General features: G+C 54.4%; 4 protein-coding genes across 4 annotated transcripts; all 4 read left to right on the top strand.

The window, feature by feature from the left end:
• Window positions 1-2,173: 2,173 nt before the first annotated feature.
• sebA (putative C2H2 transcription factor (Seb1)) lies at window positions 2,174-4,456 on the top strand. The gene is made up of 3 exons (XM_024842923.1): window positions 2,174-2,443; window positions 2,521-3,103; window positions 3,180-4,456. The coding sequence occupies exons 2-3, from the start codon at window positions 2,533-2,535 to the stop codon at window positions 4,403-4,405; spliced, it is 1,797 nt and encodes a 598-aa protein (XP_024709977.1). The 5' UTR covers window positions 2,174-2,443; window positions 2,521-2,532; the 3' UTR covers window positions 4,406-4,456.
• Window positions 4,457-5,719: 1,263 nt separating this feature from the next.
• P170DRAFT_442733 (putative phosphatidate cytidylyltransferase) lies at window positions 5,720-11,434 on the top strand (the record flags this gene model as incomplete). Its single annotated transcript, XM_024850478.1, has 3 exons — window positions 5,720-8,065; window positions 8,706-9,240; window positions 9,345-11,434. The coding sequence occupies 3 exons, from the start codon at window positions 5,720-5,722 to the stop codon at window positions 11,432-11,434; spliced, it is 4,971 nt and encodes a 1,656-aa protein (XP_024709976.1).
• A 1,843-nt stretch (window positions 11,435-13,277) lies between these two features.
• atg1 (serine/threonine protein kinase ATG1) lies at window positions 13,278-16,373 on the top strand (the record flags this gene model as incomplete). The annotated part of the gene is made up of 3 exons (XM_024843620.1): window positions 13,278-13,406; window positions 13,484-16,145; window positions 16,222-16,373. 3 exons carry the CDS (start codon window positions 13,278-13,280, stop codon window positions 16,371-16,373), a joined length of 2,943 nt encoding a protein of 980 aa, XP_024709975.1.
• Window positions 16,374-17,768: 1,395 nt separating this feature from the next.
• On the top strand, window positions 17,769-19,587 carry P170DRAFT_470121 (high affinity methionine permease; the record flags this gene model as incomplete). Its single annotated transcript, XM_024852714.1, has 4 exons — window positions 17,769-17,865; window positions 17,942-18,173; window positions 18,230-18,680; window positions 18,742-19,587. The coding sequence occupies 4 exons, from the start codon at window positions 17,769-17,771 to the stop codon at window positions 19,585-19,587; spliced, it is 1,626 nt and encodes a 541-aa protein (XP_024709974.1).
• Between the last annotated feature and the right edge of the window lie 210 nt (window positions 19,588-19,797).

Raw genomic sequence — 19,797 nt, 5'->3', positions numbered from 1 at the left:
CGCGCGCGAATAAGACGGAAAAGTTGGACGCCTGGTGATGGAGGGGTAGCAGCGACGCAGTTTGACTGGCAGGGTGTCTGGGCAATCAAAATGTTGGAGCTATTTTGGGACCGACAAATCAAATTCATAAACGAAAGGTAATAGATAAACAATCATAATACTGCGTACTGCGTACATGCTGGTCTCGGATGAACTGTGGCGATTCACAGCCATTCAATCAATGTGCGATGGTCAATAATTATTCCTATTACCAATGAGATGACCGGACCGGCCATCAGGTAATCTAATATGATTTTCTAATTTACTCCGTCAGAACGGAAAAAACCGAAATAATCAAATTACCTGAGACATTCGCCTGCCCTACGCTGATACTTGTCGCACTCCGGAGGACGACTCCGTCAGCCTGTACTTTATCCGTTCCTCGCCTCCGCCAGACTAAATAAAATCCAATACATGTGAATAATAGATACCATCAATTGCACCACCAGGCCCCATCCATCCCAGGCCATGCGGTATTTGACCACGAGTCCTGAACTGGCGGACGGTCAGTGAGGTGAACAATGGTCAAGCCGGCCGATCCCACGCCCATCCCATTATTATGCCATCGCTATTGAGGCCGAGGACCCATCTCCGCATTTGCCAGTGGCTGGCCCGGCCAGAGGGCAGACGTGGTAACGTGGTAGGTAACTTTACGCAGGTACCAATTTTCACGCCAGAACGAAGCCCCAGTGAGCCAGCCCATGGGTGGTCAAAGACCGTAATGGTACCAGGCCAGCCGGCCAGTCAGCGTCCAGCGTCTCCCCCCGTACGTATCGCCGGATGGGATGGGGCTTGGGAGGAGGGCCGCCAATGTGCCCACTCGTGCTCATGCGCCCCACGCACTTGCACCATTTTGGGCTGCGCGGCCGAGGGCGGGTGGGGTCGCATTGTGCTCTGTTCTGCCTCGGGATTCGTCGTCGTCGCTGGAGTGGTTTAGTTCGGATCCTACCACACTAGACTCCAGTCTCCATCTTTCGCTGTCGTCCTCGCGGTCCTCTTCGGTCTTCTTCGCTAACTTTACGTCGTAGGGGACCTTTCTGCTGTTCATGCTGCCGACGATTGATGATGATGATGCTGATGATGAAGAGTCCCACCTTCCGTCTTCTTGGTATCCGCTCCTACTAAACTTTCCAACTGGCTAAGGTTGGTTTGAACTGAGATGTGCACCGGCGCCAATTTGTATTTCTTGTCCCGTCCCGGACTAGGAATTTATACTACCCAACTTTACCAGGGTGGGAGGTGTAAATTACCTCTTTGGCGAGACGAGAGGAGAGAGAAAAAAAAAGAGAGAAAAATAATATTACGCAGTAGAAAGCCTTCACGTCAAGTCCCAGGGGAATGGCAGACTCTGGAAGAGCAATTTTTAGGAACAGGTAATTTTGTGGTTCTTTTTTGCAAAGCAGAAAAATAAAATGGCAAATTCCAAAAAATCCAAAATCCGAAAATAAAAAAAAAAAAATTAAAAAAAAAATCAAATAATAAAAAAGAATAGTAATTACCAGTACGGAATACAATTCATGACACCATACGGTTTGGGGCAGGACGAATTGATTATCATGGGGAATCTTCTTTCTGGCACCACCATTGGCAACATGGCAAATCAGTACCTGATGGGCGCATGCACCACCCGCCATCCATTCACATTATTTTCTCTCCCAAAAAGACTCTCAGACTAAAAAGTACGGCTCCATTCCTACTGCTCACTACTCATGGCGCTACCTCCGTAGCACAGGCAGATCACCTCACTCTTTTATCCACTGCTCCATCCTTCTGGCCGTCTTCCCTCTTCCATTTCCCATATCGGCCTCGTCTCTCTTTTTTTCCCCGCGACTGTCCTTGCCCTTCGATTTAATCTTCTTTATTTCTTAGTTTTTTATTATTCCCTTTTTAGACTTGTCTCGATCATCCTCCTACCATTCCCTTCCTTTCCTTTTTTCTCTCCTTCTTATATGTTTTCTTTCGGTCTTAGTTCTTAGTTCCCTCTTTTCCCACGTCTCTCTCTTCAATCTTTTCTCTCTCTCATTAACAACTTGCGACTTGTCTGTCTTCCGGTGCCGAGATCGAAGAAGCGTTCCGAATCATCCCATCTTATGATTTGGCTCGTATCATCGAACCCTCGTTCCTGTCCTTCCTTCAACCACATCTACCAGATATAGCAAGAAACACCCCCTAGCGAAGCTTGGAAGACGATATTATATCTCGTACTTCTTTCTTCAGTCATTCCTTCATCCCAAGAACAAGAGACACTATATACATTCCTTCACACCGTCGTCTGTCTGTTGCTCAGGATCTAACCCGAGCATCCAACACTGCGGACGCACCAAACTACTACTATACTATACTTAATATCTTCTTGGAGGGTAGAGTCAACTCTACTCTCGCCCAATCCTCAAACATCTCATCTGTTAGTGCGAACCTTTCGAGTGATTGATCATGTTTCAGAAGAGGGAGCTGACTTGCGCGCTGTCTAGAGTGTTCTAGTGATCGCCAATAATGGACGCAACATACACAATGCAGGGACAACCGTCATTCGCATACTACCCGGCTGCTGATTCGCAACCGAGACAACAGCAGCACTTCACCAGTCACCCCTCTGATATGCAACCCTACTATGGACAGGTGCAGGCCTACCAGCAACAACCGCCTCAGCACGGTCTACCAGAGCAACCCATTTATGCCACGCAACCTATGCTCAACATGCACCAGATGGCGACGACAAATGCGTTCCGGGGGGCAATGAACATGACCCCCGTCGCCTCTCCCCAGCCATCTCACATGAAGACCGCCTTCGTTGCTCAGCAGGGTTCGACTCTGATGCCTCTGGATACGCGGTTCGTCAGCAGTGACTACTACGCCTTCCCTTCTACTCCCCCTCTTTCTACTGCCGGAAGCTCGATCAGCAGCCCGCCGTCGACCAACGGTACGTTGCACACCCCGCTTCAAGACAGCTTCTTCGCATTCGAGAAAGTCGAAGGTGTGAAAGAGGGCTGCGAAGGCGAAGTCCACGCCGAACTTCTGGCGAACGTTGACTGGACCCGGTCTGCCTCGCCTCCCATGACGCCTGGTAAGTATCGACTTGGAAGGCCAGCAGCGGCGGGAAGATGATGAGGGGATTCAGGGCTAACTAGAGTGGCTTTTAGTGTTCATCCACCCCCCTTCGCTCACCGCCAGCCAAAGCTCCGATCTCCTGTCTGCCAACAGCTCCTGCCCATCCCTTTCCCCCTCGCCGCCTCCTGTCTCCTCCAACTTGCTCGCCCAGTCGCAAACGGGTCTTCCCGTCGAACAGTCTAGCTCGGACTTCTGCGACCCGCGCCAGCTGACCGTTGAGTCGTCTATCAACGCGGCTACCCCTGGCGATCTTCCCCCGCTGCCCGCCCTTGGCTGCGATGAGGAGGAGCCCAAGGTTGTCTTGGCCAACGAGGCTGTGACCCTGCCAATCCATGAGAACCCCTCGCCTTGCTTCACCTCTTGCACCGAGGACCCCTTGAGTACACTGCCCACCTTCGACAGCTTCTCTGACCTGGACTCGGAAGACGAGTTTGTGAACCGCCTCGTGGACTTCCACCCCAGTGGTAACGCTTTCTACCTGGGCGAGAAGCGCCAGCGTATGAGCACCTACTCGCTTGATGAGGACGAATTCCTGAGCGAGGAGAGCTTGGATGAGTCGGATGACCAGACCCCCAGTCTTTCCGGACTTCCCACCTTGGACAGCTCCGAATTCACCGGATACCCCAGCAGCGTCAGCGAAGCCTCCAGCGACATGAACAAGAAGCGAAACAACTCGCGCAAGTCGCTCAAGAGGTCGGAGGGTGATGAGGCCGGCAAGAAGGCCCACGCCTCCGCCAGCACTCGCTCCGGCAATGTCGAATCGTCCCACCATGATGCCTGCTCCAACTCGGAAGTCAGCGCTTCCAGCCCGTCCGAGGCTCCTTCTGCGCCCGTGTCGGTCAACCGTCGGGGCCGCAAGCAGTCGCTGACTGATGACCCCTCGAAGACCTTCGTCTGCACTCTGTGCTCGCGTCGCTTCCGTCGCCAGGAGCACCTCAAGCGCCATTACCGATCTCTGCACACTCAAGACAAGCCCTTCGAATGCAACGAGTGTGGCAAGAAGTTCTCGCGCAGCGACAACCTTGCTCAGCACGCCAGAACCCACGGCAGTGGATCGATGGTGATGGGTGTTCTTGATGCGTCTCAACGGGCCTCGTTCGACGAGCGGGACCCCAGTTCACTGGGCGCCGCGCTGTACGAAGCTGCCAACGCTGCCGCCTCGAAGTCCACCACCAGCGAGTCTGAAGACGGTGTTTCCGAGACCCCGTCCGGTGACCGACGAGCCGCCAAGAAGCGCAAGCGCGAGGAGAACGTTTAGATTCTTTTGATCTATGCGTTACCCGCTTGAAGCTTATCACGATGAAATGAGACCAGGAGCAACCCCCTTATAAATTAATACTCAACAAACATATAATCATTTCAACCGACGATATCGGTTGGATTCATCGGTCTTTTGCGATTTGGCGTCCGGGCATTCACACTGGCGGTGACAGAAGGTGTACGGCATAAAGTCTTTCTCACGGCTGGCAGAGAAGACAATAATACAGGTTTCATGGTCAGCGGATGACCGGCATTTTTTTGAGGCAATAGACCGGCTTTCTGGGCGCACACGGAGTCCATGGTTGGCCTAAAATCATAGAGCGCATATGTCTCGTTTTTTCTTTTGAGACTAGGATGGTGACTTGGGGTTTGCTTGCTTTTGTCCGATTTTCTTTTTTCTGTCTTTTCATTTTTCTTTTTTTCAAATCTCCTGACACATTTTCCACTTACCCCCAGATGGATCTGTTGAACACAAGGAATGTCAATAGACCATCCTCCCCTTTTCCTACCCTCACATTTCTCTTCTCTATCCATACTTCTCGTTCACCCCTTGTGTTTTGTTCTGATGTAATATTTTTGTTGACTTTGGTCTTGCTTGATTTCTCATCTCGCACCCAACTCAGTTCTTGTGCTGGCCACATGTATAATCTAATTCCGATCTCCCCCAATCGTTGCCTCATACCCCTGTGCGCATATTTCCTTTTCCCTTGTCTGTGATTTCTTCCCCTTGTGGTTTATCCCAATGTGCATAATTATTCCCCTGTCTGCTATTCATTGTTGAGCGTCCCATTCGTTTGCGGCATAACTAGTGTGATAATTGAGGATTTTGTGAATATTCTTTTCCATCGATTAACGTAAACCTCCATAAATTTATGAGTAGATTCTACGAGAGGCTGTGTGACTTGAGGGACTCGCGAAAGAGCCTTCGACGTGGATGGCGGATGAGAATCATTGATGGTTGAAGTTCGGGCAGATCCGTCCCATTCAATCCAAATCCAACCTTCACCTGAACATCTCCCCGCAAGCAGGCGATAAAACCTCTCTCCTCTCCCCATCTTCTCCCCGACCAAAACACAACCATGGTCATTTAACTAGGCCTCCATTCAACCCATCTACTCATTCCTATCAGCCCTGCTACTAATCAATCCCAATTGTTTCATCTTATCTCGCCCCCGCCGATCGAACACGCGGGGTGATTGATTCCTTTTCTTTTTTTTTCTCGTCTTTTTTTACATCCATCCCTCTTCATTATTATCTAAATTAAACCGGCCATCGAATATTTCCCCGCCATTCATACTCATAAACTCATACAATGTCTTCTACTACACCACCTGCAAACCCCATCACGCCAACCCCCCCAGGTCTAAACGTCATAGCCCTGATCTCCGGAGGGAAGGATTCCTTGTACTCCATCTTGCACTGTCTTCGCAATGGCCACAACGTGGTAGCCTTGGGGAATCTGCACCCTGCTCAGAAGCAAAGTGCGAGCGCGGACGGAGATGGGGAGGAAGAAGAAGAGGACGACATCGACAGCTTCATGTATCAGACTATCGGCCACAATGTTATCCCGCTTTATGAGTCGGCGCTGGGGATCCCGCTTTACAGGGCGCCGATCACAGGCGGGGCGGTTGATACGGCGAGAGTCTATCGCGAGGATGCGGTGGATCAGATGGCTGATGATGCTGGTCGGGGGTCTGGGTCTGGTTCTGGTGCCGGTGATGGTGATGGGGAAGGGGAGGAAGATGAAACTGAGTCATTGGTGCCGCTTCTTCGGCGCATCATGCGCGCTCATCCGGAAGCGAATGCCGTCTCTGCGGGCGCCATCCTGTCGACGTACCAGCGCACTCGGATCGAGAATGTAGCGGCACGTTTGGGCCTGGTTCCGCTGGCTTGGCTGTGGCAGTATCCGAGTCTCCCGGCGCCCGGGGAGCGAGCGGAGCTGTCGGCGATGATGCCGGACGTGGCGGATGCCGGGCTGTTGGAGGATATGGCGGCCGTCGGCTGCGAGGCGAGAGTGATCAAGGTGGCGTCGGGGGGTCTGGATGAGGGGTTCTTGTGGGGGGATGTTTCGTCGGCGGATGGAGCGCTGCGGAGACGCATTGCGAAGGCAATGAAGAGGTTTGCGGATGCGGAGGATATTCGCGGAGCTGTCTTGGGGGAGGGTGGGGAGTATGAGAGCCTGGCGTTGGATGGGCCGGGGTTCTTGTGGAAGCGGAGGATAGAGATTCAGGAGAGGGAGGTGAGGTCTGGGGATGGAGGTGTTGGGTTCATGAGGTTGAAGGGGGCGAGGTGTGTGGATAAGGAGGAGCAGGAGGATTTGAAGCCGGAGGATGTCAGGCGGCCTGCCTTGCTGGACGAGGACTTCGCAAGCGCCTTGGATGGCTTGTCGGCGGAGTCTTCGCTTTCTTCTACGGAGAAGGCGGCTGAGACTGGCCCTTGGGAATGTTCTGATGTGTCGCAGTCGACGAACGGAGGGACATGGACAGTGTCCAACGTCACAGCGCCAGAGGCTGGTCCTGGAGCAGCTGAGCAGATGGAAGCCATTGCACAAAAGATCCGGAAAATCTTGGACTCGACGGTTCATGATACTGAGTCTGGTGTGCGAACAACGGCAGACATTGTCTTCACTACGGTGTTACTGCGGTCTATGGCTGATTTCCCGTCCATGAACGGCATCTACGTCTCGTTGTTTAAGAAGCCCAACCCCCCTGCCAGAGCTACTGTTGCTTGTGGCGACGGTCTTCCGGAAGGGGTGAACGTTATGGTCTCACTGGTGGTAGATTTGGGACCTCGAGATTTACGCCAGGGGCTTCATGTTCAGTCGCGGTCCTACTGGGCTCCGGCCAATATTGGACCGTACTCGCAGGCCATGTCGATTCCCTTGCAAGGAACAGAGCGGTTGGTGTACATCGCGGGCCAAATACCTCTCGAACCGGCTTCAATGGAACTGCCTAGTGCATCTCCCGGCCCGAAGCCATCTTGGTTTGAGACCTACGCTTTGCGAGCTGTGCTGTCCTTGCAACATCTGTGGAGAATTGGCAAAGCTACGCAGGTCGATTGGTGGCTGGGGACAGTGGCATTCCTTTCGGGAGCAGACGCAATAGACCAGAAGGCCGCAGTCGCCTGGCACCTGTGGGATACCATGCATAGTCGACGTGAAGGCGATGATGAAGAGGACGAAGAGCCAGCACTGGATGCTTGGGATATCAAATATGGAGGACGCGCACATGAGCAGCAAAGCCCCGCGGGAACATCCACATTCCCTAACTTTTCGGTGGTGCAGTCAGACTACCAGGTACCAGCCTTTTTCGCCGTCCAGATTGCAGAATTGCCCCGCGGCAGTGACATTGAATGGCAAGGCCTGGGATACCGGTGCGACGAAGTAAAGTTGACCACGGAAGACACCGATCTTGGGCGCAGGGTTGATGCGTCGACCAAGGAGAATATGCGCTACACGGCCATTGAAATCGACCAGGACCAGTCGGGACCAAGTCTAGAGTCCAGTCTGCAGCGGGCCATGGAAATGTATTCCGAACGGCCAGGAAAGGTCCATGCCGTCGTATACACCGCGCAACCGCTGCGCAGCGGTGTTTGGCCCGGCCAGATCGTCCCGTGTCAGTCAGTCTGGGGCCGACAAGGAAGACGACTGGCGGCCGGGGTAGTTATACAGCAAGGTTAGGATAGATGGCGGGATAGAGATAGCATATTGCGTATTTATTGGAGACATCGCACTGTTCGCGCGACTAGATAGACTGTGCCATAGATGATTGGCCGGGGGAGCCACGATAAGCGTGCTGCATGTATAGGTTCAACCACTGCGGAACATTAAGGTGAAAGGCATCGGAAGGCGGGACTGGAGCCAAGACTCGGGCGTTGGGAAGCGGTTGGGCTGACCAGCACGATCTGCTGATGTCCAGGAAAGAGACGAAGGAAGACAGAGGCGAGTCGAGTGAAGAGAAGGAAGGAATGCGAGAAAGGAAGAAAGCGAGTAGCCCGCAGAACATGTGATAAGCGAAAAAAACCCGCTTCCGTCGTCTGCGAGCCAACAGCTGCTAAGATCAACAACGCCACTGTCGCTCCGCTACTGGGTAAGTCTCTGCCTCTTCCTCGTCGTTCGCCTGCGTCGAGTTTTGTTTCGTCTCGAATCTACTGACCTCGGATATTTGTTCTAGAGTGTGCTGCTGCCTACGTGCTGTCCCTCTCCGATATGACGTACACTTCGCTGTAAACCGTCCTTCCCTCCGCCAAACAAAAAACCGTCCCATGGGGCCATGGCCTCGCCCAGCCCGCCAGAAGAGGGATTGCTTCCTAGCAATAATCTCGCTGACCTGGGGAAACCCTCCTCGAGTCATCCTCGACAATTCTCCCGGTCGCCTCACCCGTACTATCGAAAAGGCTTGAATTGTCCCGACCCGCAGTTGCTGCCTACGGAACCGGGCGACCGCTCGCAACACCCCCATTGGACACGGACGTCCAGCGACAGCGGGACTGAAGCTGATGACGAGAGCACGGGGATATTAAAGGGATTGCCGGCGCCGCCTCTGCGACCGCGAAAGGGCTTGCGCTCCGGCTGGAATGGCGCCGCGGAGACCGACCAGTGGTTGCCGTTGCTGCAGCCGTGGCCTTCGTTTGTGCGGTCTGCGTCCCGGAGCTCGCAGCGGAGCTCGAGCGAGGAGGTGGAAGCGGGCGTGACGGAGTTGCGCAAGAAGGTTAACAAAAGGCGACGCATTGAGATCCTGCGACGACTGTTGGAGGCGGGCTTGCTCTTCTCCGTGGGCGCGGTTGTTTTGGGGCAGGAGAGTGCCAGGTCGCTTGCCTGGACATGGAAGAAAGGTATGTAGGAATGGGCTTCTATGACTCGGTCTACCTGTTTTCTCTTCTTTTTTTGGGGATTTCTGGCTGTATTGCATCGCACCTGCTGACTGGTCTTCTTGCAGAGCTCCTGACCCACGCCCTTCTCGTCACCGGACTATACGCGACCTACCCATTTGCCAAAAACGGACGCATGCGCTTTTCCAAACTATCATCTTTTATCATCCCATCCTCGTTCGATCCTGCTCCACTCTTGTACCCGATATTTATACCAGTTTACGTTTCTTTGTCTTTATCCCACCAAAGCGCCGCTCTTGTACTACCGAACATTCTTCTCAGTCTTTCTTCTTTACCGGCCGCAGTCATTCCACTACACGAGTGGACGCATGGCGACAGCATCGCGCATTGGATCATCACGTTGATTCCGATTGTGGTCTCGGAGCATCTCTCGGGGGACAACACTGTGCCCCTGCCTCTGAACCTGCGCGGCCTTAATTCCGAGCTTTTGACTCTTGTTTTCCCTTTGCATCAAGCGTTGATACCCACTTTAGATTTCTTGTTGACTTCCAGTGTCCTTCCGGCCGAACTCCAGCTCCTCACCACTGCTCTCATTAATCTGTTTCTTTTTGCGGTTTCCCCCCAGGCCGAGATCCTCAAGGCGCTGCTATGGCTCGGAAGCATTTGTATTTTTATCTCTTGTCGACAGATCCTACGCTGGGAGGTGGCATTAGCCCGAATCCCCAGTTGGAAATTCCGACGGTCCCCCAGCACGTCCCAGACCCCCAAGAATATCCTCAATTTCATCGACCACAAGCTCTGTCAGAAACTCAGTCGAACGGGCTCCTCGGAAGAGCTCCTGTCGGACAGCGACTCGCCCGAGAGTCACCTGGCACCGATCTCTCGCAGGACGACGCATGAGCTGCGGGAGAAAGTCTCGTCTGGAGAACAACCTTTTGCGGCTGGCAAAGGACCCACGGAGGAGAAACATCGACAGCAGCCTGCCGCTCGCCGCCGACGGCACACAATTTCAACCTTCGACGAGGTTGCTCGCTCGGAGCGGGTCAGGACCACTCCCAGCGGCCGACGAAAGCGTTCCATGGCCCCGGGATTGGCCTCGTTTCTATCCTTGACGGTACCCCAAGCGCAGGTGCGGAAGTGGCTTTATGCTCTCTACGTGTACTTGGCCGTGGTGGCCATCATTCTAGGCCCAGTCCGTAAATACGTGGGCCAACGGGCGTTGGATGGCGCCGAACCGTTCGGATGGGCCCTCGGATATTTACTTGGCAACGTCTCCTGGTTTCGGTTCTGGGTGGTGATGGGCAATCTGGAGAGCTGGATTGTTCTCCCCGCACGCCTGGACCGCGAGATGATGCATGCGACCTGCTCCCTAGGATGGGTGGAGCACCTCCGGCAATGGACTTTTGGGGAGGCCAACACGCGTCTTTTGATCATTGCCTACTGCGCCGCAGTCATTTTGACGGGTCTGGGCGTGGTCTTCCAGCTTAGTGCCGTCGTGGAAGTCGATACCAGGCGCAAGGTCTTTCATGGCATGATGGTGCTGATGTTTCTGCCGACCATTTACGTCGACCCTGCCTTTTGCGCCCTTGCGTTGGGATTGGTGCTCGCCATCTTCCTTCTCCTCGACCTATTCCGGGCCTCTCAGCTGCCGCCCATTTCGCGACCGTTGACCTATTTCCTGGCCCCCTACGTCGACGGGCGCGATCATCGCGGACCGGTCATCGTCTCACACATCTTTCTCCTGATCGGATGTTCCATCCCCCTCTGGCTCTCGTTGACCGACGTCTCTCGAACGGGCGATCGCCCCTGGAGCGGATGGGACGTTCTGTCTCGCGACGTCAGTATGGTCAGCGGCGTGATCTGCGTCGGCATGGGAGATGCGGCGGCGTCGCTCATAGGCCGGCGATTCGGGCGACTGAAATGGTTCTGGGGAGGCGGAAAATCGCTCGAGGGCAGCGTGGCCTTTGCGGTCGCCGTGACTAGTGGACTGGCGATTGCGCGGGTCTGGCTGGCGGTGGGCCAATGGAGCGTCAGTGGAAGCCACGGGGAGGCCCATCCTGGCTGGTTGGCGACGCTGGTCAAGGCGGCCTTTGCGGCTGCAGGCACCAGCGCCACGGAAGCCATTTTGACCGGGTGCAACGACAACGTCGTCGTGCCGATTATTCTCTGGCTGCTGGTCCGAGGACTGGGGGTGTGAAGTCTTGGAATTATTATTTTTTCTTTCTTTCTTTTTTTTTTTTTTCTCGTTCCTCTCTCTTATTATTCCCATTATTTGTGCACATTTCCCCGTACATTGATTGTTTATTGATTATTGATTGTGCATTGAGCGAGCCAGTCCCCGACCATGTGTCATTGTTTGTCCGTCTATTTATAGTTCTAGAAGGTCTGGAAAGGTGAGAGACGGGGATGGAGCCAAGTGGATTACCAGAAGACTAACTCTACTTCCATGGAGTAGGGACTACTACCCTTCGTGTGGATTTTTTAGAAAATAGCATTGATTGATTCTGGATTCTTCACGATCATTAGGGACGGGTCACGGCATCTGACGAGGCTGTGATGGCGCACGGGGTCGTCACGTTGGGCTGCGGCCGACTAAGAATAACCAACGCACCCAAACAGCAAACCCCAAACACCCAACAAACGTACCAGCAGCAGCAGCAGCGATTCCCCGGGTCAAGGGCCAACCAGGGCCAACCGCGTTGTTGATCGCCCCCTAGTGCCTCTCCGCCGAGCTAAACCCCCGGCGTGTAGGCGTATCCACTCCCGCGTAGCTTATCACACCCCCGGATCGCTTCTGCAGTCTGGTTGCCAGCAGACGGAGCCGGGCAGAGTCAGGCCGTGGCAAGGGGGAGCAGACCAGAGGCAGGAGATCAAGATCGGATCGGATCTTGATCCTCGTCCTGGATGACCAGGGCGTCCAAGGCGTTGATGTCATGGCCGGAGCGAGTGACTAAGAAAGGGATCATGAGTCACGGGTCGGGTGCATTCCACGATCGACGATCGGCCAGCAATTGGATCGCCCGTTTACCGCCATCTGATAGCTTGATTCACTTGATAGGCAGACGGCCTTGCCTTCCGGCCTCAGACCATCCCGTGGCCACTGTCATTGGCCTGGCAGGGGGCGCGAGATACTGTGGTCGCATTTCCCACGGTCGTGACCGTTGACTAACAGACTAGTCAGGAGTCTAGGTCGTGGTGTTCTCACCATAGGAGGGATTGTACTGCGTAAATTAATGACCGAGTATTCCGTAGGGAGTACTACTAGTACTCTACCTAGGAAGTAGTAGGAAAGTGTTGGTGGATGGATGAATGCAGTCCTCTTATCGCCGCCCTTCTGACCGCCTTGGGGTCCTCTTATCGCAGGTCACGCCGTCGCCGTTCTTTGGGTCCTCGTCCTTCCCGCCTTTCCTCTTCCTCATCACATCATCTTGAAACCCAGTGTCTCGTTCTCCTCTCGCCTCTGCTACTTCCCTCCCCCTGATTTCCTGCTCTCTCCCGTGCATTGTCTCCCTTCTGCACGATACATCTTTAGGTTCCCCTATTATCTTCGCCGTATTCATCCCATACATCCCATACATCCTTGTCAACTCTCCGACTTTCTGCCCTTTCTACGCTATCTACTTACTTCCCTCCCTGCTGCATCAACCACCGTCTCTTATAGCATCCCCGTTCCCGCCTCACCGCTCCCATCTACCTTGCGGGCCTAGTAACAATACTTCGCGATTCACCCGGACTTTCCTGTCCGTTTCTGCTGCAACCCACTCCCTTCCGACCCTCCCTTGTCCATCGTTTCGTCCCATCCCGACGGCTTTCCGTGTTCGTCGTCCGATACCTTCCTTATCGCCTACGGTCCCGACAAGTCTTTCTCGGAACCCTTCATCGTCCGGTCTGCCAGACCTTGATCCTTTTATTCCCCTGATGGGCCTCGTTGATCGTTGGTCGTTGCTGCCGCTGCTCAGGTAGTTGTGTGGTTGACGGGGCGTCGTCGGTTTCGGTAGTTCGTCACCCTCTCTGGATATACTCGCGGCCGTGCTGCAACCATGGCATCCACACATCATTCGAGACGGTCGAGAGACACCCCTCAGGCCGAGATGCCGATTGGTCGTTACACTCGCCTCGATGAAATTGGTCGAGGGAGCTTTGCCACGGTCTACCAAGGTGTACATACGGTGAGTGCCCGTGCTACCTGGCGACGTTTGACAACACATAGGGCTGTACTGATGGAATTCTTTTCTCTCCCTGCTAGAAATCTCGCACTTACGTCGCCATCAAATCGGTCAACTTGTCGAAGCTGAATAAGAAGTTGAGAGAAAACCTCTCGTCGGAAATCCATATCCTCAAGGGTCTGTATCACCCGCACATCGTTGCGCTCATCGACTGCCATGAGACGACGGCGCATATCCATCTGGTGATGGAATACTGTGCTCTGGGGGATCTGTCCATGTTTATCAAGCGACGAGAGACGCTCGGGGAGCATCGGTACACGAAGGATATGATCGCTAAATACCCGAACCCTCGTGGGGGCGCATTGAATGAGGTGGTGGTTCGCCATTTTCTCAAGCAACTGTCCAGCGCCCTGAAGTTTCTACGGGATCGAAACCTAATACACCGTGACATCAAGCCCCAGAATCTCCTCCTTTGCCCTTCTCCTTCATCGTACCGGAAGGGCATCGCCCAGGTCGTTCCATTCAAGGGCAACGAAGACTCGTTCAACCCCACGACGGGGCTCGAATCGTTGCCGATGCTGAAGATCGCCGATTTCGGGTTCGCTCGGTCTCTTCCCGCTACGTCGCTGGCCGAAACTCTCTGTGGCTCGCCGCTGTACATGGCTCCCGAGATTCTGCGCTACGAGAAATATGACGCGAAGGCCGATCTATGGTCGGTAGGGACGGTCTTGTACGAGATGGTAGTTGGCAAGCCTCCCTTCCGGGCCACAAACCATGTCGAGCTGCTGCGCAAGATCGAGAAGGGCGAGGACAAGATCCGGTTCCCCGAAGATAATCCGGCTTCAGATGACATCAAGGCATTGATACGGATGCTCTTGAAGCGGAACCCCGTGGAACGAATGAATTTCTCCGACTTCTTCGATTCTGGCATCATCACGGAGCCTATTCCTGGCCTCATCGCCGATGATAAGCCAACACAGACCTCGCCTCCTGTCGATGCCGGCTCCGTCGAAACGACACCCAGGCCCGAATCTCGCACCGGGCTTGGTACATCCGCCGGGTCGCGGCGCGAGAAAGAAGCGTCGACCCCGGCAAAGACGCGAGACGAACCACAGGGATATCCCCCACCGCATCGCACCACAAGCAGTAATCCGAACCGATCGGGGACACCCCCGACGGTCACGCCCATGCGGAGAGTCAGCAGTATAGACCGGACTCCGTCTTCTCCCAAAGAGCCCTCCTCCGGCGCTACCCCGCAGAGACCGCCCGCCGTTGCTACCGCCACAGCGCCGGGGCGGCAGGAATTGGTGGACCGACACGCTCTGGCCCATGCCATGGAGCGACAGAGAAGTCGAAACACCCTCTCCGGGGCGTCCCCATCAGAGAAACCCACGGCGGACAAGACGAAGGAGGAAAGGGAACGTGCGGCACAAGACGTGGCGTTCGAGAGAGACTACGTGCTCGTGGAGAAGCGCGCCGTGGAGGTGAACGCCTTTGCAGATGAATTGGCACACAGTCCTCGCTTTCAGACCGGGTACACTAAGAACCCTCAGGCCGGCGCGCTCTCTCGCCGGTCCACCACGCACGGCATGCCTACGGGGACGGCCACGTCGCCTCTTGCTACGACCGGTAAAGCAATGCAGGTCGCTCCTGGACGCAACCGGGCCGACTCAACACACGCGCGACAACCCTCTTACGAACGGCGGTACGGACAGAGCCCAACGTCGGCCACGTCGGCAATTTCGAAGGCGCTCAATATGGCCAGTGGGCGACTATTCGGAGTGGGTTTCTCGCCGCCCATGCCCATCTCGAAGGGCGGCCGTTCACCTCCCTTGGCCTACAATCCGTTCCCGGCATATCCCGCCGCTCAGGGGAACATGATGCTCGTCGGGGACGGGTCCAAGACGAACATGGCCATGGACGAAGATACCAGGATCGTCCAGCTGATTGAAGAGTGTGCTACTCGCAGCGACGTCGTTTACGGGTTTGCCGAGGTGAAATACAAACAACTCATCCCCCTCGCCCCGTCCGTTCAGAACGATCTCCAGGGCAAAGCCAACCTTCCCGGGGGCGAGCGGGATAATACCGACTCGGCCGACGGGGGACTCACGGTCGATGCCGTGGTAACCCTGTCCGAAGAGGCCTTGGTCCTCTACGTGAAGGCACTGTCCCTGTTGGCCAAGTCCATGGACATCGCCGGTGGCTGGTGGACACGGAAGAACCGCGGCGAAGCTTTTGGCGAATCCGGGTTGAGCAGGACCGATGCTACCAGCGCTCTTGTGGGTAATCGGATCAACAACGTTGTCCAATGGGTGCGGAATCGATTCAACGAAGTCCTGGAGAAAGGAGAATTCGTCCGTCTCAAGTTGGTCGAAGGACAGAAGCGATTGCCAGCCGATCACCCCAGCCATCCTAACAATAACTCGATCGGCTCTTCCGTTGGGTCGGGCTCCACGGCAGATGTCGTCGTCAGTTCCGGGGTGACGGCCGAGAAGTTGATGTACGACCGTGCCCTGGAGATGAGCCGGGCCGCTGCCATCAACGAGCTGACAAGCGAGGATCTGTCCGGCTGCGAGATCGCCTACGTGACAGCCATTCGGATGTTGGAGGCGGTCTTGGAGGACGAGGAAGCACCGCCATCGGGACAGGGTCCGAACGCCGGCAAAGGCGACCCCCGCAAGGACCATGACAGGATCATGCTGGACGGGGTGCAGTCTGAAGACCGGCAGGTTGTGGTCAAATGTAAGTCCCATTCTCATTCGCCACCCCGAAAGACGGACCGGGATTCTCCAGGCCGGATGCTAACGCGCGATCGCAGTGGTGTCGAGCATCCGCGGCCGACTGGGCGCTCTTCGCAAGAAACTCAACCTCTTGGCGACACGGCAAACTCCTCCGTCGAGTGGCCCGGGCAAGATGGCCCCGTCCAACGTGGTTCCTGCAGCTGCGGCGGTGGGAGCCACTCCGAAGTGAGAGCTTTCGATTACGATGCATGCAGGCACATGTCCCATCCGAACATAGCAGCTCCTCTATTTCGCCCTCTTATCGTTCTCTGCGTCTTTTTTTTCTCTGGTTTTATAATTAATTAATGAATCCCAGCGAGAGGTTCCATGGGAAAGGAAGGCGCCGGCTGTTGATTCATTCCATTCCATTAGCGTCTGTTCCGTCTAATTTTGCTTTCTTCCTTCTTCTTTCCTTCTTTTTCTTGGACTTTTCATATACAAGTCATCACGTCCACGTGATGTTCGATTTACGTCTTTTTCCGTGTTGATGGGTTGCTTTTTCTCGGCGTTGGACTGGAAGAGGTTACAAATTGTCACACAACTTGGGTATGAATGATGGAATGCGATGCCATGGAATTGGAGTCTGGGAGCGCAGGGTTTGGGCCTGCGGACTCCCCGGACGGAACTTTTTGAACTGTACATAAACCAATGAGAGAAATTTCCTGCTGGATGGCTTCTTGGATTCTTGGAATTGCATGTGCTCACGACTGCTGCGAAGTAAGACCCGACTAACTCGTGAACAGGGCCCTAATTGACGCACGACGGTGGATGGCGAGACTCGTACGGAGACACTACGGAGTCCCTGCAGTCGAGGCGGGAAGCCGAAGTTGCATCGAACATGCGTTCAACAGTGGATCCGCCATGAAGAAAACGGCTCCAAAATTGCGTGCTCGGTTTCCGTGTGTCATGGCAAATTCACTCCAACGAGTCATCGTTTCTCTGGTTCTGCATCGGTGGATCTTCCAATCATCGTGGATCCGCCACAACCCAATTTTTTTTTCTTTTCGCCGCGAAGACGATGAGTCGCGCCATTGTCGCCTTTTTTTTCCACATGGCGTCTGTCATGATGGGCCTTTTTTCTTCCTGACTCTAATTTTCTTCGATTCTTTCTTTTTCTTTCTTGATCGTCCAATTGCTTTCCTAGACCAACGTTCATTCGTTGTCTGCATTCTCATCATTGCTTCAGCGGCGGCATTTCATTCACTGGAGCTTTCTCGGAGCAGAGCTACTAGATCATGATATCCTGCGCCTAGCCTCCAAGTCAGCATCGCATCATTTTCGCTCTTTTTTGTCCAGCAAGCCCTGGCCCTATCGGAGTCCTTTGAGTCACTTTATAGCTTGCTCGTTCGGCCAGTCCGGTCTGTGCTGCTGCAACCTTCCAAGACGCCTCGACTATTGCATCAGATTTAGTTTCAGCACATCATCACTTTTCTTTTTTATACCTCCGTCGTTAACCGTTCGATTGTTTGGTCTCGTGTTGCCCCCTTTCTCGTGTTCTCGTCAGCTTATATAGCTTGAGAGACCTGGAAAGATCTGAGATCTTGATTGTGAACCAAACGCACAGTCTTTTACAACATCCAGCAAAATGAGTTCGACCGCGGATTCGTCCAAGAAAGTCATTCCCGACACGAAGGCTGTCGAGGAAGGCGGCCCCCGGAGAGCAGACGGCGTCTCTCAGCTCTGTATGTTCTTTCTATCATTCACTTTGCCTATTTGTGGGGTTTTGTTCTAGTGCAGGGTCTAATGCGTTCCGCTCAGATGAGGGTAATGTCTTCGACGCGACGCCCGATGACCGTCGGCAGATCGGCGTCGTCAGTGCCTCGTTCCTGATCTTCAACCGTGTCATCGGAACTGGTATCTTCGCGACCCCGAGTACGATTCTGTCCTTGTCCGGCAGTGTCGGTCTGTCCCTGTTCATGTGGGTCATCGGTACCCTGATCGCCATGGCTGGTACTGCTGTCTACCTGGAATGGGGTACTGCTATCCCCAAGTATGTTTATCCGTCTCGACCTCATAGTCCTGCCTCGATTCTAACCGATTGTTCAGGAACGGTGGTGAAAAGAACTACCTCGAATATGTCTTCAAGAAGCCCCGGTTCCTCGTTACCGCCATGTTTGCCGCCTATGTCGTCCTGCTGGGTTGGGCTGCCAGTAACAGTGTCGTGTTTGGAGAGTACATCCTCAACGCCGCGGACGTTGAGGTCACCCGGTGGAACCAGCGTGGCATCGGTCTTGCCTGTCTCACCACTGCTTTTCTGATTCACTCCGTCGCATTGAAGTGGGGTCTTCATCTTCAGAACTTCCTCGGTGTCGTGAAGCTGGTCATCATCGTGTTTGTCGTCGTCTCTGGATGGGTCGCCTTGGGCGGCCACATGAAGATCGACCCTCCCCACAACTTCCGAAATGCTTTCGAGGGCACGACTGGCAGTGGATACGGAATCGTGATGGCACTTTACAATGTCATCTGGTCCTTTATTGGATACTCCAACGCCAACTACGTGAGTGACTTTGAGCCAGCATATGTTTATCATGCTTGACCGATATTCTAACACCTTACAGGCCTTGAGCGAGACCAAGAACCCTACCCGTACCCTGAAGATCGCTGCGCCTCTTGCTATTGGAGCGGTGGGAATTCTGTACATGTTTTGCAACATCGCCTACTTTGCCGCCGTGCCCAAGGAACAGTTCCTCGCGTCGGGACAGACGGTTGCGGCTACGTTTTTCGGAAACATGTTCGGCTCGCGCGCTGAGAAGGTCATGTCGGTCTTCGTTGCGTTGTCGGCCTTTGGCAACGTCTTATCCGTTATCTTCTCGCAGGGTCGAATCGTCCAAGAATTGGGTCGTGAAGGTGTTCTGCCCTTCTCGAAGCTCTGGGCTAGCAACAAACCCTTCCACGCTCCTGCCGCCGGTCTTTTCGAGCACTGGGTGGTTTCCGTCGTTATCCTGCTGGCTCCTCCTCCCGGCGATGCCTACAACTTCCTGGTCAATCTGATCTCGTATCCCCTCTCCTGGGTCAACGCTTTCGTGTCCGCCGGTCTCATCTACATCTACCTGCGGCCCAAGGAGTTCCCCGACTTCGCGCCCGGCATCCGTGCGACCCTCCCCGTTACCGTCTTCTTCTTCCTCACTCAGTGCTACCTGGTGGTTGCGCCTTACGTGCCTCCCTCCGCCGGCCAGAGTGTCTACGACGAGCTGCCGTACTACCTGCACTGCGTGGTGGCCATCGGGATCTTCGCCTCGGGTGCCGTTTACTACCTCGTGTGGGCCGTCTTGATGCCTCGCTTTGGCCGCTACATGCTGGTCAAGGAAACCGTCGTTGATGCGGACGGCTGGTCCCGGAGTGTTTTCACCAAACTTCCGTTGGCCCAGCTGGAGCAGCATCAGCAAGAGCAACAACGCTCCTAAGTCTATTTTCCTAAAGAAAAAGAGATGCTCGGTCGTCTCGGGATTATGACGCAAGATTCAACATTCTTCATATTTATATTCCATAGTTCTTAATGTTTTAACAGCGCTAGGAAGATACCAGGAGGCATTTCAGCGGAGTTTGGGTTCAGTGATATTCATTTACGGCATGTCTTATGGCATGGTTTTTTTCTCGGTTTGTGTTGACCAAAA

This window comes from Aspergillus steynii (assembly GCF_002849105.1).
Source record: "Aspergillus steynii IBT 23096 chromosome Unknown P170scaffold_1, whole genome shotgun sequence".
In the NCBI taxonomy this organism is placed as follows: Eukaryota; Fungi; Ascomycota; class Eurotiomycetes; order Eurotiales; family Aspergillaceae; genus Aspergillus; species Aspergillus steynii.
Note: the sequence above shows the minus strand (reverse complement) of the source record. Positions and strands in the feature narration are given on the sequence as shown.

What these genes read in the sequence shown, in the direction of transcription:
- sebA (XM_024842923.1), top strand. Translation starts at nt 2,533, where the DNA reads ATGGACGCAACATACACAATGCAGGGACAACCGTCATTCGCATACTAC. An exon ending in CTCGCCTCCCATGACGCCTG is followed by an intron (nt 3,104 to 3,179) that starts GTAAGTATCGAC and finishes AGTGGCTTTTAG; the next exon opens with TGTTCATCCACCCCCCTTCG.